The sequence below is a fragment of the Drosophila teissieri genome, chromosome 3R (genome assembly GCF_016746235.2).
Source record: "Drosophila teissieri strain GT53w chromosome 3R, Prin_Dtei_1.1, whole genome shotgun sequence".
Taxonomy (NCBI): Eukaryota; Metazoa; Arthropoda; class Insecta; order Diptera; family Drosophilidae; genus Drosophila; species Drosophila teissieri.
In genome coordinates, this window is record NC_053032.1 from 14,174,511 (window position 1) to 14,190,687 (window position 16,177).

Below are 16,177 nucleotides of genomic sequence, written 5' to 3' on the forward strand. Positions count from 1 at the left end.
TCCTTGCGAGCCGCTCAAAATGGCATTTAATTCAGATTTATGCCTTGCACGGCATTGTGACAGGACGAGACCAGCACAAACACAAACAGGGGCCAGCGTGTCCTGCGAAAATTATGATATTTTCCGGCCTCCAAGACGCTCGCCTTTGCCTTTGCTTTTGCCTTTGCCTGATAAGCTATCGAACAATAAAGTAGCCTCGGCAGTGATTGGGGTTCGAAGTTTGCGGCCAAGGCAAATAAGGATATGCGCAAATAAAATAGCAATAAATCAAAACGATTGACGATCTCATGATGCGGCTGGCCTCAGCGATTAAGGCCTCAGTGCCGAGATTTCGTCCCATACAAATAAATCGACTTGGGGTCGAAAAGTGATTTTGATTGTTATTTGTTTGCCGGCATCGGCATCGGCATCGGCATCTTAGTTAGCTCGCCTGTCGACTCGCGACTTGACAAGCAATTTATGGCGATATATTATATACTATGGAGGCATCCATAATTTATGCCCAACTGCAGGAGAATCGCTGCAGCGGAAGTGCGAATCGGGCATCGGGAATTCCTTCGGCCAGGAATTCGAAGGGAAGCTGCCACTGTCAATAAGGAAACTTCATTATAAATTACCCAACTGACAGTTGCAGGCAGACGCCGGAGAATAATAATAATGGCAGTCTCGGCGAAAGTTAAAAGCCAAAGAAAACCCTCCTCGCCTTCGTCCATAGAAGCACAGAAGCTATAAGCTCTTACCCACCCCGGAGATTGTTTCAATCTGCTTAAGCGACCAAGTCGATGTCGGAATCGAAGGACCTAGCATTTTGGCCCCCAGGCAATCAGGCATGCAACCAGATCCGCGCCAGCTCCTGACTCGACCCCATCTGCCCACCGATTGTTGTGCTTAAAATTGCTGAATAATTGTGCGGAAGCTGGGAGCTGTTGCATTCTGGGATGAAAATGAAAAAGAATGAACGTAGAGTGGGGGCGGTCCGTGAATCACATAAAAAGCAAATGTCGCGTCGTTAGGCTAAAAGCTTTATGCAAATTTCCCACTGCTTCTTATCATATTCTCTTTGCTCTGCTGCAAGCTGAATGGAAATTGTATTGAACAGGGAACGAGATTGCAGTGCGCCGGTGGTCCGTACGTATATCCATATATATTCGTATCCACATATAGTAACTACGATATCGAGGGGTTAATTGGGTGGGCGGTCATTGTTGTGCAACTAAGATCAAGTGTCTGCAATTAGGTGCAATTGTTTGAGAGGAAGTGTCATTTGGTTATGCATTTGAACACGCAGGGCACTTACAAACCCCTTTTAAGAGCATTATTACTGCAACAGCCATTCGAACGCTCATTGGATCGGTTAGATCGTGTCCAGCGAATTAATTAATATGCAGCATATGGGTTTGCATGAATGGGGTTGCTTACACTGGAAAAACTGGGGGATATTTGTACTTAGTTTCACGAAATATTTAATATTTAAGACAAAGATTTAGCCAAAGAGAGGGACCAAGTTAGGAAAACTAGTGAGTAATTTTGTTCTAAATGGTTTCCTTAATGACGTTGATGCATCTAGCTTGCACTTTACTTCCTTTAATTTATTTGGACGTCCTGATGCTTAGCTGATGCTGGATTTGCGTCGTGATCTGGATTTCCCGAGACCTCGCCTGATTTAGCCACTTTGCCACCCTCACATTTCTTCTCACCAGAGTCAAACTTGAGTTCAAAGGGAAAACTCAATCTGGGCACCTCGAAAGTGTGCACGTGGTAGTCGTAGTTGGCCTGATTTTCTGCCGCAGCCGGGCTAGTCTGTTGAGCCTGAGGATTCTGATCCAAACCGTTGGCCTGTGGCGACTTGCAAGGATGCTCGTCTTCGTGGTGCATATAGAGGGTGTGTCCAGCTTTCGCCTTCTTGTAGGCGTCCTGTTCGGTGATACGCTTTGTGGAGGCATCAGGAGTTATGTCGGCTTCGTCGATGAGTACGTTTATCTCCATGGGCACGAGCATGAACGTTTCGCCAGTACTTTCGTCGGTTTGAATGTGGCCTAATTGCTCGCGGTCCTCGTCTGAAATGCAATCCAGCTTGAGCACATTGTCCGATTTCCAGCGATCAATTTCCTTGGCGTCTGCCCGCTTGAACATATTCGATTCCGAAGATCCAGTGGCCACTCCATTTGGCGTGATGTCAAATTTGTGCAATAGCGGCTGTTCCAGCTGGACAAAAGCCTCTGGCTTACCAGCCTCCACATAGACTTGCACATTATCCAGGGCCTTGGCTATGTTCCTTTCTTTCGATAGCTCCTTCTGATCCTGCTGGCTTTCGTCCTTGATTTCCTCTGCCAGTATCTGCTGAAGCTTTAGCATCTGCTCCTTCGTCAGATTGAGATCCCTTAGACTCATCGTTCCACTGAACGGATGTAAGGATGGTATATATTAGAAATGTACACAAATAAATACGTTATAGATATGTTTATTCCAGTTGTGGATGAGATTCGGAGTGGGAATAAATATATGTGGATAATGTGTGGGCTTAGAGTGGAAAACAAAGATCACTAGATAAAGACATTGTGTTTAAAAGTATGCTTATCATATACCTATTATAATTGCTTGTTGATGTTATTACATCCACAGGCATTTTATCGCTTTATGTATTTATAAGTATATAATTTTCAAGAATTTCAAGAATGCAAAACTAGTTTTCCAGTGCACTTGGTTCCTCCATTTGCATTGCTATGCTCGGCTTCTATTGTTTGGAGAACGGACTTAAATTCAATTATTGTTTAAACACATCGAGAGCCTTACCATCGTAATCTGAGACAAACGTAGCTGATTGCCCGAGGGCAGGGGTACAATTAAACAGCCTTGTCCGCACATTACCGCTCACGTTTTATGGGCGCCGTTTAAAAATATTGAAAAAGCAGGGCAGGCACGAAATTGAAATGCCTGCCAACGGGCGCAGCTTTATTGGCACCCGTCGACCAGGAGCCGGGGCATTATCCTGCAGATGGCTGCGGTCACTGGACATTAGGCGCTGGAGGACAACCGGTGTCCGCCGACAAGGCCAGGATCATGGTAGAACGGATACGGGCATTGTACATGAGATGGCGTCATTAAATACACATTACCCTGCCGGCGCAGGAGCAGCAGCGGGCGGCGGGGCACGGAGGCAGTCCGGCGATAAAGGCACAACAACCGCCGAGCAACAGTCGGCCGGCAGGAGAATGGCTATTAAAAAGCAGCCCGGCCCGAAGATAGACATGGTCGGCTACAGTGGCAGACATAACAAATTACACCATTTCGACAGGCGTTTCGCAACAGGAAGGCAGTGTTGTTGGCTAGATTTTTCTAGCTGTTAGCTACTTCTGAGATGCATATCAAGATATATTACGTATAATGGATATATGTATTAGAAGCCATATAAATTTGGGATTTTAAAATATTGCGCATATCCATATAATTCTTTGAAGTAGTGTGCATATCTGAAACTCCATTTTAACCAGAATGTATATTTTTGCAGTATTTGTAATAGATAATTCGACTGGCTTTAATACATGTTTCAAAATATCAAAATGAATATTACCTTTGATTTTAGCTTAGAGTTAAACTCAGCTTAGTCAATTGTTTTCTACACTTAATATTTATTTATATGGCTATTTTTATCCGCTATCGCCAGCACTGGATTGGCATTATGGCCGGTGGTTCGATGGTCGGTGTTCAGTTTCAATTGTGCTGGCAAACGTGACTCCAAATTGGCTGCCGGCGAATAATTCATACGAAACACTTTCGCACCGTGCGCCTTGCCATTAGCATCGTACCACTGCCCACACCGTCCACCAACCACCAACCACCCACCACGCATCGCCCACAGCCAGCCCCACCCACTGGCGCCCAAAGGCGCCCACTTGGAGCCACAGGGTGGACCATGCCATGCCCCATGTAACCCCACGATTGCATTTACAGCAAATTATTTATGGCTGCGACAGACACGGAACAGGAAGCGAGTATGCGCTGCCAACTCCACGTCCATCAATATTTTATGAAACCCTGTCTGCAGAACGCTCCGCGCTGCTCGCAGCCGCAGGAATGGATGGGTTGGAGTCCTCGGAACAGGACGAGGGTATCTGCTTACATGGCTGCCTTGTGCCTCCTGCCTTCTGCCTGGCTGTCGATATCCGGTAGATGAGTATCTAAATTGCCTTTACTGTTGATGAATTAGCGCCGGCTGCCTGCCGCTTCCATTGGAGAGGAATGGGTGGCATTGCAAGTGCCTGCGTGGCGCAGATAAGCTTCCACGACGGGTGCAAATTTCAATTTGTTCTCGATGATTTTGCGCTCATCAAATAGGCTGGCAATCTAGGAAGACGGGAACACGACCTTGTTCGAAAGGATGTGAAGTGATGCCCGAGCTACAACAGCAAGGAATCGGCTATTCATCAAAAGGATGCATCTGAAATTACTCCATTATCGAAGAACTGGATCTAATGTATTCTGTTGAAAAAATACGGATTTAAAACCAAGTATTAGAAAATGACCTATCAGCCTTTGAGTTAAACATCAGTAGCTGCTGCAGCATTTTTAAATTACCAGTTTAAGGTCCATTATGTTTCTCTCCCGCAAGGAAATCGTATCGTTATTGCTGTTCCTCACGGCGGTTAGTTGCACCTGAGTGCTATCTGATACCTGACCTTGTGACTCCCCCTGCCATCCGCTCCGCAGATCATTTCCGTGCTGAACGCGTCGGTGTTTGGGAATGTCCTGCCCCTCCACGTCAGTTATGAGCAGCTGGCCCAGCAGGTGGTCTGCGTGGGAACCGCCTACATCTGCCTGATTTACGCCCTGAGCACCTGGTTGTACCACTCGAATTATTCCAGGACCCGTCTGCACATGCGATTGGTGGTGGGTGGTCGCCGGAATGGAGGTGTAGTCTCATTTCGAACATTTAAACATCCAATTTTTGCAGCTGTTGGCCATGCTTTTGATTATGATACTGTTTAACTGCTGTTCTACCTATTATTTCGTAAAGGGCGTTTCCTTTTCAAAACTGGGAGATTCCCTGGAGCTGGTTTTCCTCTTTAGCAGCTTTGCAGTGGCCTCCAAAACGGTCAGCTTGAGCATGTCGGCCATCTGCGTGGGGCTCCTGATCGTGATCATGGTGTTACTCATTGTGACCATCATCCAGACCCGGAGGAGACACCGACGGGACAGGGAGCGAAACCTCGAGTCGCAAAAGTAATAAACTCCTCATCCTCATTCCCGTGGGAGTGCACATTAAGTTCGGTTTTCATGCAACGCCAAACATTTCATGTCGCTGCAATGTGGCGCCGCAGCTGCAATAATATAAATATTGCACTCGTACGTCGTTTGGCACAGACAGACACGAACTGCTCACCTCCTATATTTTGGCACCCTTGACACACCGATTCTGTCTGTGTGCTTTCTTCGCAGGTGATATGGAAAAATATAAAAGATAATCTCTGTCATTGCTTATCCAAGTCGCAGTGTGCATGCTCTGACGTCAAGGAATGCCTGCCTATAAGTGTAATTGTAGCCCACTTCATAATACTTGTATATTTTTCTATGTTATAAATGATAGGCAAAAGTATATGGCTTTTTAAGATACTTCGTCGTTCTGTGTTTTAATAATAAATAGTATTATTTACAGGCCATTTGGTATCATTAAAAACTTAATAGCCAATCCTCGTACGATAGTGTACTTCTTTCTCGGTTGTGAGAAATGCCTTCAGACGGATGCAGTCGATGTGCGAGTGCTTGGGCACCATCAGCTCCCGAAAATCCCATTCCGGCCAGGATAAGTATGTGCAGTGAAACTCATAAGGAAGACAAGCAGCCTCTTCACTTCGGCCTGTGTACCATTGCATTTTGCATAATGAAGCCGGCAGACAGTGCAATTTCCAGCAGCAGACAAACGAAGTTAGGCCAGAACTTAAAGACTTGCCGAGGCGGAAAAGTTAAAGTAAGCTTTTCAGCACAAGGAGAAAGGAGAAAGGGGCTGGTATTTCGGAAAGGGGTTTTAGGGACGTTGGAGTAGCCTAATTACGCTCCAATGGCTGCCCATCAAAAGTGACAGTTGGCAAGGCAGGGCTTACAATAAAATTTCAAGTTAAGTTATTGCCGCGCCGCTGGCAGGAGCAACGCAGTATACTCAGTTGAAAGTAATTCCAAATTTAATTGCGCACAATTTAGAATGGCGAGATGTTGGCGTGCGTTTAATTAACTGAAAAATAACATAAAAAGCAAAACGAAAACAAAGCCCAATGACAGCCGCGGCGCCAGTTGAAATGCTTAATGTTAAATGCCAACTAATTAAATTTCGGGCATGCCAGCGAAGTTGACTGGAGCTGAACTGCCGAATTTATTGTTGCATTTAATGGCCAGCGCAGGCGGTTGTCCTTGCGCCATCGCTCGGCCTTACCACTTTTTATTGCGTATACGCAGGGAGGGCCCCATCGCGTATACGCAGTGTATTACGCCCCTCCAGTCACAGCATGCAAATGGCCAGACCAAAGGATTCGCTTTGTGGACAGGAATATAGGACGCCAAATGACGCAGAACCACTGGCATTGCGATTGTAATTCCGATTGGACAAACGTCAGTTTCTCTGCGGTCCGTGGCCAAATGAAGCCAATAAAATGTCCTTGTTCGCACGCAAACGTGCGAAAGTGATTCATGTAAACTGATAAAAATTTAATCATATTTCACGTATTAACACGTAATTATTAATGCCTGATAAATGTCGGCAGTTGGTGAAATGAGAAAAAGTCCCTATTAATATGCATAATTTTCCCCCAGTTGTCAACTCACTGGGTAAATTAAAAGCGTCACAAGTTTCGGAGATACTTTTGTACGCAAACCCATATTAAGATAGCACTTAAAAAATAACTTATAGATGGTCTGAAAATCTTAAATTTAATTATATTTTACCGCGCAACACTCTCACTTGTTTTTAATCAGAACCAGAACAGGGTATTTTACACAACTGCGTAATCGTTCGTTATTTAATTCTGTTCGAGTGTGTAATTTCGCTGTAAAACTTCACTTTTATTATTATTGTCATTGTTATGTGTGCGAACGCCTGTCGGCGGGTTTATTTGGCGCAGCCCGCGCTTTATTTTCTTTTAATTATGTACTCAGATCACAAATGTGGGTCAATTAACAAGCAGTCGATGGTCCCCATCGATGTCGTTGTCGAAAAATCGGGATTAAACAATGCCGCAGACGTGCTGCCAGGACAATGCAAGCAATTGTCAGAATTGAAATACAGCGGCAACGGACCGCGAAGTTTCCACTCACTATCCGGTTCAATTTTCGCATAAATTATGCCGCCATATGTCGGACATCTGGCGAATGCTACGAATTTCGATTTTCCGCTGTTTTTCCGGAACTGTCAACTGCTCGGCGTGCGTAGGTCGCTATTTTGCGATCCTTGGTTGAACGGCAACAGCTTCTGTCTAATTGCCATTGGCATTAAGCCAAATGATGGACTGGCTTTAATATAAATCACTAAAAGTCTGCAAAATCTGGTATAAACTATGTTACAATGAGAATTTGTCATTGATGAACATCCCACAAAATGGAAATCGCTGAGAATGCCTTCATCAAATCGATAAAAATATGTTTAATACAAAATTGTTAAAACCAAGTTAGCTTATAGTGAAATCGTACCTCTTTTATTAACCGATAAAATTATTATATTTGATTAAATTATTTTGTAATGGGATCTACTAAAATAGTTTCAGTTAACTTATGTTAACTTATGTTATGTTAGATCGCAATCAAGTTCCTCGATTATTAGATACCCGTTACTCATCTAGTGCGAGTGTAAACGAAAATGTTTAACATTATTTTTGGTATATGCGATATCGAGGCCTCACAAGAGCTTGCATGTCAAATCTCAACTTTCTAGTTTTTATAGTTTCCAAAATCTCGACGTTTATACAGACGGACGGTCATGGCCAGATCGACTTGTCTATTAATCCTGATCATATATTCTTGATACTTTACTTTAAAGAGTCGCAAAAGCTTCCTACCACCGTTTATACACTTTTCAACGATTCTAGTATACCCTTTTACTCAACGACTAAGGGGTATAAGTATTATAAAGTGTGACGTTTGTTATGACTCGGTTGTCACAAGTTTGCCAGGCACAATAATATACTTATCTAAGCTGAAACATTGGTTTTAAAGCTAAAAAAAAATTCAATTTATTATGGAGGCTGTTGATCGAGTAAATAATCAACCAAATCATGGCGATATAAATGAAGAAATGCCAGCGAATGGAGCTGCCGAGAATCCTAATCAAGGTAAGGCATTCCAATTAGATGGCAAATTATTAATATTTAAGTTGACTAGGTGAGGTGACTTCAAAGGGTGCAGCAGACTTGTTCAACGCAAAAGTCAATCAGCAACAGCAGCAGAAAAAAAGTGGCAAAGATGCCAAAGGGATCCACTTGCGTATAAGTGTCCGTCGTCGTCGCAGGAATTCGCATCTGGATCCCTATTTGTGCAATGAGTGCCACCAGTATGTGCGTGGTGGTGTGGTCACCATCTGTGGCCATCTGTTTTGCTGGACTTGCCTGTGGCCCAAACTAAGTGGCACTCCAATGCCGAGATGCCCATTCTGTCTACGCCATTTGGTCATGTACGAGGACATCGTGCCCTTCCATGGAGAGGGACCCCATGCCCATCAGAAGGACAGCAATGTGCCGGCCCAGCCGGGCTCAGTGCCTCGTCCAACTGGACTGTACCTCTACGACTCGGAGTTTCCCAGCTGGTTCACGGTCAACGATTCCAAGGATGGGACCCCATCGGGTTTCCGTGAAGCTAGCAAGGAGAGAGATCTCTTCTGCGTGCTCAGGCTTCTGCCAATGCTGTACCCTAAGATCGGAGCTCAGATTGGTTTTCTCAGATGGTTCCAGTTGGGATGCGTGTTGACCATATTCCTGGTGTGGTCCGCAATGTCACTGACCTAAGTAAGAGTGGTTTGTGCGATTTAGTAAGAGTGGTTTGTGCGATTTATTTTTGTTGCATTTAATTATTTGTTAATGGGAGGCGAGCTCTTTTCGGTCAATATCTTGTGAGCTGGTGGGACCTCAATAAATTTCTGCTAGTGCTAAAAGTTTTTTTCATAAAATCGGCAGAAGTGATTAAGGAATATTAGAAATAATTTGAATCTATTATTATCGCTATCTATATAATTATAATTTGTGGTTCACATTAAGGCAAGAAATTTTCGTTGGAATCCTCTTGCATCTTGAGGGAAACGCAAAAGTATTTTATGAACTTTTTGGCCAAGTCAAAGTTGTTAAATGCAACATCGCAAAGTACCAGGGCATCCTGGACAGCTGAAGCAATAAATTCTTGGGCAGTTATGAACCCAAGCCAAACTGTAAGCGAAGTTAAGCTGCTTAGAGTCGAAACTTAAAGCTTTCCACCTGAAGAGTACGGAGAGAAACAACCGAAGACTTTGGCTAATGAACCATGGTCAACTGAATATTCGGGGAATTGGGTTAGCCCAATTGAGTTGTTATCCGACTTTTGTGGGGATGGACACTTGATGACGGCTTTGTTGGGGAATTGGAGTTGCGTGTCGGCCTTGGCGGCTTGGCTCTGGGCAATATTTATCATTAATTAAGTGATTGCCGAGAAATCCGTAAGGATATATAACCGAAAGCAAGCGTCAGAAGTTAATGCGGCCGCTAGGCGGAGAAAGCGACACGGACTTCGAAAGGAAGCGGATGCAGATGCATCCTGTGATTCAGCTTTATTATTGCAGCTTAAATGGCATTTGCCAACAGCAGCGTGCTTGTGTGCGTGTCTGTGCGTGTGTGCATCTGTGTGATTCTGTGTGCATGAGTGTGCGTGTGGGGAAAATGGAAAATCCTTTCTCCGCCTTTGCGAGGACATGACAATGTCCGCTGCAGCAACACAGAAAATTGATGCGTTTTAAATTGCATTAAATTCCATGGAACGTAATCCCAGCCACTCGCACACAGACACGCTCACGAAAGCCAGCTCTGTGTGCAAATTAAATTAATTTTGTTTGCCTTGTTCTCAGGGCGTCTGGCGTTATGACACTAGCTCCAAGCTCCAAGCTCCAAGCTCCAAGCTTCAGGCTCCAAGCCCCGAGCCTCGAGTTACGTGTATCGATTACCGCGATTTTACCAACTTTCAGCTTTAGTTTCTGCCAAGTTCCCGTTGGCCAATTTAAGCGGCGTCTGCGCCAGGGCAAATTTAGCAGTAATTAATTTAAATCAGCAGTGGCTGCAGGAAATGCAAAATGCCAAATGCCGGGACTCCAGACTCTGGGGGCATCATTAAAATCTTCCGCCTGCTGAACAACAAAGCGCTAGTAAATTGCTCGTCACGAGTGCTACTTTGTTCTCTTTTGCATTTCGCATTTCGCCTTTCGCCTTTTGGCCAAATATTGCCGAGCTTTGGCAGACATTTCATTTTAAATTATGCCGCCATGTAACACATGACGTATACATAATTACGGAAGCCATCCAGTGCTGGCGACTTGGCCACTTTCGCACAAAAGCTAGCTAGTTGTGTGCAATTCGGAAAATTGTATGCATAACAATTTTAAAATTTTAACGAGATTGTGATTGTTTTATTTCAAATACCCAAATTAACTTAACCTACATCATTTGTGAGCCACTGTCATCCCATTTAAACTTAACTAAATTTGCCTTTTAAATGTTTAAATGTTAAATGTCAGTTATTTGCATATTTTTAAAACTTTCCCTTCAGTATAAAAATACCCATAACTAATGTTTAATCTTCCTAAGCTCTGCAGAAATTGGTAGTGGGATTGTGGTCATATGAGTAACAGCCGTAATTTCCTTCTCAATTACAGTATCTGCCGCCCAGACATTTGAGAAGAGGGGCACACACATGACATGCGCTATTTAAGGCACTCCCCATCCCCATCCACATCCCCATTCCCATTCCCATCCTCAACCACATCTCCATGCTCATCCCAAACCCCGTCGCCATCCCCTTTTCCATTGCAGCACATCCTATTGCCATGCTGCAACTGTGAATGTGGCTTTTATTCATTACATAATTACTGTTGTGTTTGCACTGTGGCAAGCAGCAGTCGCCCCTGGGGCAAAGGTTAGTGCAACCAGCAGTGATTATGAGTAATTGTCAAGGTTAGTGGGGAATCTCGTTATCCGTGGGGCATGCCTTGCATAGATATAGATGCTCGAACTTTTCGTGCGCACCATAACTTGTTTTTCCATTCAGTAAGGGCTTAAATAAAGGAAAATGAAAGCCATTAAAACAAACGGAGCTTTTCAGTACATTTTGAATGCGGTATTTAATTATGTTTACATTTTTGTTTGGATATTCGCATTGGCCTTTGTACAAGCTACACTTCTCCTTGGCCAGTGCTACGAACTCAAGACGTTCCAGCCTCGCTTCCAAGTGACCATAAATAAAAGCTCTTCACAATACCAACTCCCACGCAGACACAATGCATAATGGTGGTAGTGGCGGTAGTAGCGACCCCGACTATTCCCCCCGCTCCAGCACACATTTGTGCAAATAGCATGCACTATGCACGTTTCCGTTTCCGCTCTTTCGGGCTTACAGGCGTTGCAATTGTCGCTTGTTGCAACGACAGCCTCCGCCATTTTGTCTCCATAACGCTGTGTGTGTGTGATCCAGTGCATTGGTATGGGTGTGCCACAGTCTGGCGCACATGGCGCATACTTTATGCATAACAAATGGCTGCTTAGTATATTGTTTAATTTATCAAGCATGAATTATTTATGTCGATCTGCGTGTCGTCCAATGATATAAAGTGCAATGCAAAACTTGAACTTTGCTGCACAGTTTGCGAACAGTAGCTTTTATAGTCCACTGTGAAATACAAAAAATAACATTTTCAAAGGATAAATACATGCCATTTATTTATTGTATTATATTTTAAATACATTTTTATCATATTATTACGAAATAAGTATCAAACAACCTTAAATATATATGTATGTTTGTAGTCCTTTGCAATCGTATTATTTTTCAATATTTTGTACAATATTTTCGCAATGTGTAGTATCCTTGTGGATTGTCCTATCCTTGTAGGCTTGTCGAACAAATCAAATTTATGTGCTACAAAATACAGAGGCGTTCATTCCCAGTTGTACTTTTCGTCCAGGTAAACTTCACTTGGGCAATAAAATATGGCATTGTTGTGGCCGCTAGGACCAACTTAATTCAACTTGTTGAAATGAAAATTTCAATTGAACTCGGTGCGTTGTGCTGGTGTCAAGAGCTCTAATTTAGATTTATTTCGGTTGATTAATTTGCATTCGAATAGGTACGCATAAGTGAGTAAGTGACTGTGTGTGAATTTGGCAGTTGATAATTGCAGGCAAAGCTCAAGCGGCCAAAAGTTTCAGGCACTTTTGAAATAAATGGGAAATGGCTTTTCCAGATATTGTGTGAACACAATGGCACGTCTTCGGCAGAGACACAAAAATGGAACACTCAACTACAAAAGAAATGCACGACATTGTGCCAAGTTCCTAGGGGCTGGGTTTGAGTGGGTGGGCATCATTCAAACGTGCCTTTACCGAGCTCACTTGACGCCATATTGTGTATAGATAACGTGTCTATTCAGACGAGAACTGATACGGGCCAAAACACAGAGTGCGGCCAGCCAGGAGCAGCAAACTTGACTTCCTTGTGGCTTGAGTAACAAGTTGGGCATAATGCGGAAGCTAAAAACTGTTGCATACTTTTATGCGCTGCCACAAGCCATTGGCATCAGGACCTCAGAAATGCCACCAGTTCCAGCTCGTTCCCCAGCTCCTGGCTGGTTCTTCTCCTTCAGTCCAAAAGGACGACGCTTATCACCGCAAAAGTTTTTACCACTTTAGAGTCGGTGTCTGCTGCCGAGAGACACTTTGCCGTCGAGCTGTCAGCGCTCGAACTTTGCAGCCGGAGCAGCGTAGGAGCTTTAAAAACTAACCATAAAACTACATAGAGAGCAGACAGTCCAACATTCTAGGGACCAACCTTTTATCCGATTTAATTGCCATTAACACCATTATTACAGCTGGCGCATATCAAAAAGTCAAACACGAAATCAAGAGTCATATTCAATATCCTGCACAGGTTCCGATTAAAAATGACACGCAAATATTTGGCGTGTCATTTAAAAAGAAGCGAAATAAGCCTCTGTGGTTGCCGCTGGTATATATTCGCACTACGCATGAGTTTCGGTTGTAAATTATGGTCTGCGGCTTTAATTTGGCTTCGTTAGTGAATGGAAAATGAATGTAAACGCGAAAAAACTGACTTATCTAAACTACTATATCGAATGGTTTTAATTTAATTAGCTTTGCAGCTGTTTTACACAACTTTTAATTCTTTGAAAGCTGAATTTAGCTCCGATTATTGGCCATATTGCAGAAATCAGTGGGGCAAGAGCCCGGCGATATCCACTCATCATCAGCGAAACTTTTATTTTTTTGCCTCTGCAATTGAACAGCCAGTGACTGGAAAATGTGAAATGCCCCGCGGGGCGCGGGCATTTAACTTTTAATCCATCAAAATGTTCTCGACATCGCTGCGGCCCCTGTCGATTTCAATGAGAAAGGGAAAATTGTTTTAGCAAGCAGACAAAAAGAGAGCTTGCAAAAAAAAGGAAAATCCAGACAGTCTGTCTGCGGCATCCCATCGAAATCAGAACGCTTTTCATTATTCTTTATTCGTTTCTCATTTTAAGCAAATGAATACTGGATCAGGATCCCCGGAGACAAGGACGTCGCGACATTCCGAAATGATATAAATCTACGCGTAATTGTGTAAGACTGGATCCCCTCGTTAGCCCCTTTTTACGGAAAAATTGGATTATAATTTATTTTAATTGGCAAAAGCCAAATGTAGGTATAACACAAACAAGCCCGCCAAAGGCAATGCGATCCAAACGAAAATTAGCCACAAAATTACGCAGTCTGATGCCGCTTTCATTAGTCTAATTGTGACTCTTGGGCGGGCGTGCGTACATTGCGACCCATCTCAGTGATTAGGCCTGGCCTTAACCTTTTGGCCAGAACCATTTCGACACGGAGCCATGCGTGACAGTGTTAAGCTGAGGCCCACACTCCCTAGACCAAGTCTTCGCTTTGGCCCCATATGTGTAGCTTTTAATTAGAGGCACACAGTCGCACCTTTTAGCCCTTTGCCCCACATATTAACATATGAACGGCCACTAAAATGTCAGCGGCCAGACTGCAAAGCCGGTGACAAAACCCCACGAGCCAACCACCAATGTCCAAGGATTGTAGTGGCCCACCAAAGTCCTGGCCACAATTAAGCAACTCAGACAGGTGCGGCGGGTTCGGGGGATTCCGGCTCTATTGTGAAGGCCACTTTCAGCCTTAACCCATGCCGCTTAACCCATCCAAGAAGACAAACAACCATGGCAGTCAGTGGGCAAACAAACTTACAAGTTTCCCCAAAGTTCCTGTTGCTTTTCCAGCGTGACTGGTTGTGTATCTATGAGCGTGAGTGTGCTCACGTTTGGCTCCTGACCTCCGCCTCCATTTGTTTTCCTAGTTGGCGAGTACGTAAATTGCGGTGCTCTGTTATTTTTGGCCACGATTTGTTGGCCAGTTATGCGTGTGCTCCTCAGGAGTGCTATAATCCATCATTTCAATGGTCAACTGCGAGCAAGGAGGGGCAACTTTTGCGCTGTGAAATCACCATTTATCTTTTCCATTCTGTGTGGATGCTTTATAAAATTGAACAGATTCTTGTAAAGTCCAGGAGAAACCAAAACCACAATCCACCACATAACACGGTAAAACACTTGCCCCAGACATTAAACTGTTTCGGTATAAACGAAAATTGGGTATTTGCTCATGAATAGTCGGTCATCATAAGACTTACTCCATTAAACACCATATCTTTTCACAAAGCGAATTTTATAATCAAATTTATTACTTGGTTAAAGTAAGAACCATTCCAAGCATAGAACAGCATTACAGAAAACATTCTCGCTGACCTTAAGTACAAGACAGCCATTTCCCCATATCATTAACATTTAATTAACAGCACACTCTCGCCATACCATTATAGCTTATGACGTACTTGAGTACGTTATGCTAGCTGGAGTTTGGGGCAAAAAGCTGAAGCACACTTTACTACTTACGACCAATAATCAGAAGCTCATAGTAAAAAAATAGTTCACTGGCTTAGCAAGAAGTATATGTATAAATAGTGCAGTTATTGCGAGAGATATACTTATTGTTCTCCATAGCTCTGTAAAAATGATTCATATTTATTTAATATATATTTAACTGATTGAACATGTTTAAGTATTCAACTTGTTTAAATGCCCACAAAAATGAATAAGCAAAGTGATGAAAGTGCAGTTTTCAAGTAGGCAGGTAGTTAATTATTTATTTCGGTACTGTATTGTATCAGGCCATTAATTTCTTCTACCCAATAAGCAGCACTTAACGTATATTATGAGTCCCAATTGAAAAGCTTTCTCCCCTCCGCAGCGGAATCCGCTGGAATCAATTAAAATTAAAATTCAACATTTATGCGTGCATATGCCACTTAAATAACAAATTCGAGCCAGCACACAGGGACACTCCCTCGCCCTTATTCTTTCATAAATTTATGCACCCCTCGAACTAATTTCTGCCAATTTCGAGTACACGAGAGGGCGTGTGTTTTTCCCCGAGCTTTTCACTATTTTTTTGATTTTTTTTGCATATTCTGTGCGAGATGCTTGACCTCCCACTTTTGGAGGGGGAGTGACCTCGACCAATATTTTCGCCCTTTAAATTGCCCTTTTGGTACGACAGGGAAAGGGAAATGGGAAGCAGAGTTTGGGTTTTCCCAGCTGGCATTTAATGCTGCAGACAGCATTTCACCCTGTCCCAGTCTACTTCCATGTGGTCCATGGTATTGAGCCAAGAGTTGGCGCCATAAATTTCGAGAGTTGCCATTAAAAATTACAAGTGCTGACAGCATCACGTTTTCCTTTTTGGGCAGTGTGGGGGAATTTTCTTTACTTTTTCGCCAAAACTCAGCGCGTGTAGGCCCTGTTTGCTTTGTCATACGTGCGCGCAAATAAATATTTGCAATTACATATCGTATTTTTCAAAAATGTGTGTCATCAAAGGGGGTGGTTCTGCTCCGT

General features: G+C 43.5%; 3 protein-coding genes across 3 annotated transcripts; 2 read left to right on the forward strand and 1 right to left on the reverse strand.

The window, feature by feature from the left end:
* Window positions 1-1,439: 1,439 nt before the first annotated feature.
* Window positions 1,440-2,518, reverse strand: LOC122621344. Its single transcript, XM_043799179.1, has one exon. It carries the CDS (start codon window positions 2,389-2,391, stop codon window positions 1,585-1,587), a length of 807 nt encoding a protein of 268 aa, XP_043655114.1. The 5' UTR covers window positions 2,392-2,518; the 3' UTR covers window positions 1,440-1,584.
* Window positions 2,519-4,522: 2,004 nt separating this feature from the next.
* LOC122621305 lies at window positions 4,523-5,581 on the forward strand. The gene is made up of 3 exons (XM_043799136.1): window positions 4,523-4,642; window positions 4,708-4,887; window positions 4,952-5,581. The coding sequence occupies exons 1-3, from the start codon at window positions 4,592-4,594 to the stop codon at window positions 5,222-5,224; spliced, it is 504 nt and encodes a 167-aa protein (XP_043655071.1). The 5' UTR covers window positions 4,523-4,591; the 3' UTR covers window positions 5,225-5,581.
* Window positions 5,582-8,127: 2,546 nt separating this feature from the next.
* LOC122621476 lies at window positions 8,128-8,998 on the forward strand. Its single transcript, XM_043799337.1, has 2 exons — window positions 8,128-8,312; window positions 8,362-8,998. The coding sequence occupies exons 1-2, from the start codon at window positions 8,219-8,221 to the stop codon at window positions 8,979-8,981; spliced, it is 714 nt and encodes a 237-aa protein (XP_043655272.1). The 5' UTR covers window positions 8,128-8,218; the 3' UTR covers window positions 8,982-8,998.
* Window positions 8,999-16,177: the final 7,179 nt, after the last annotated feature.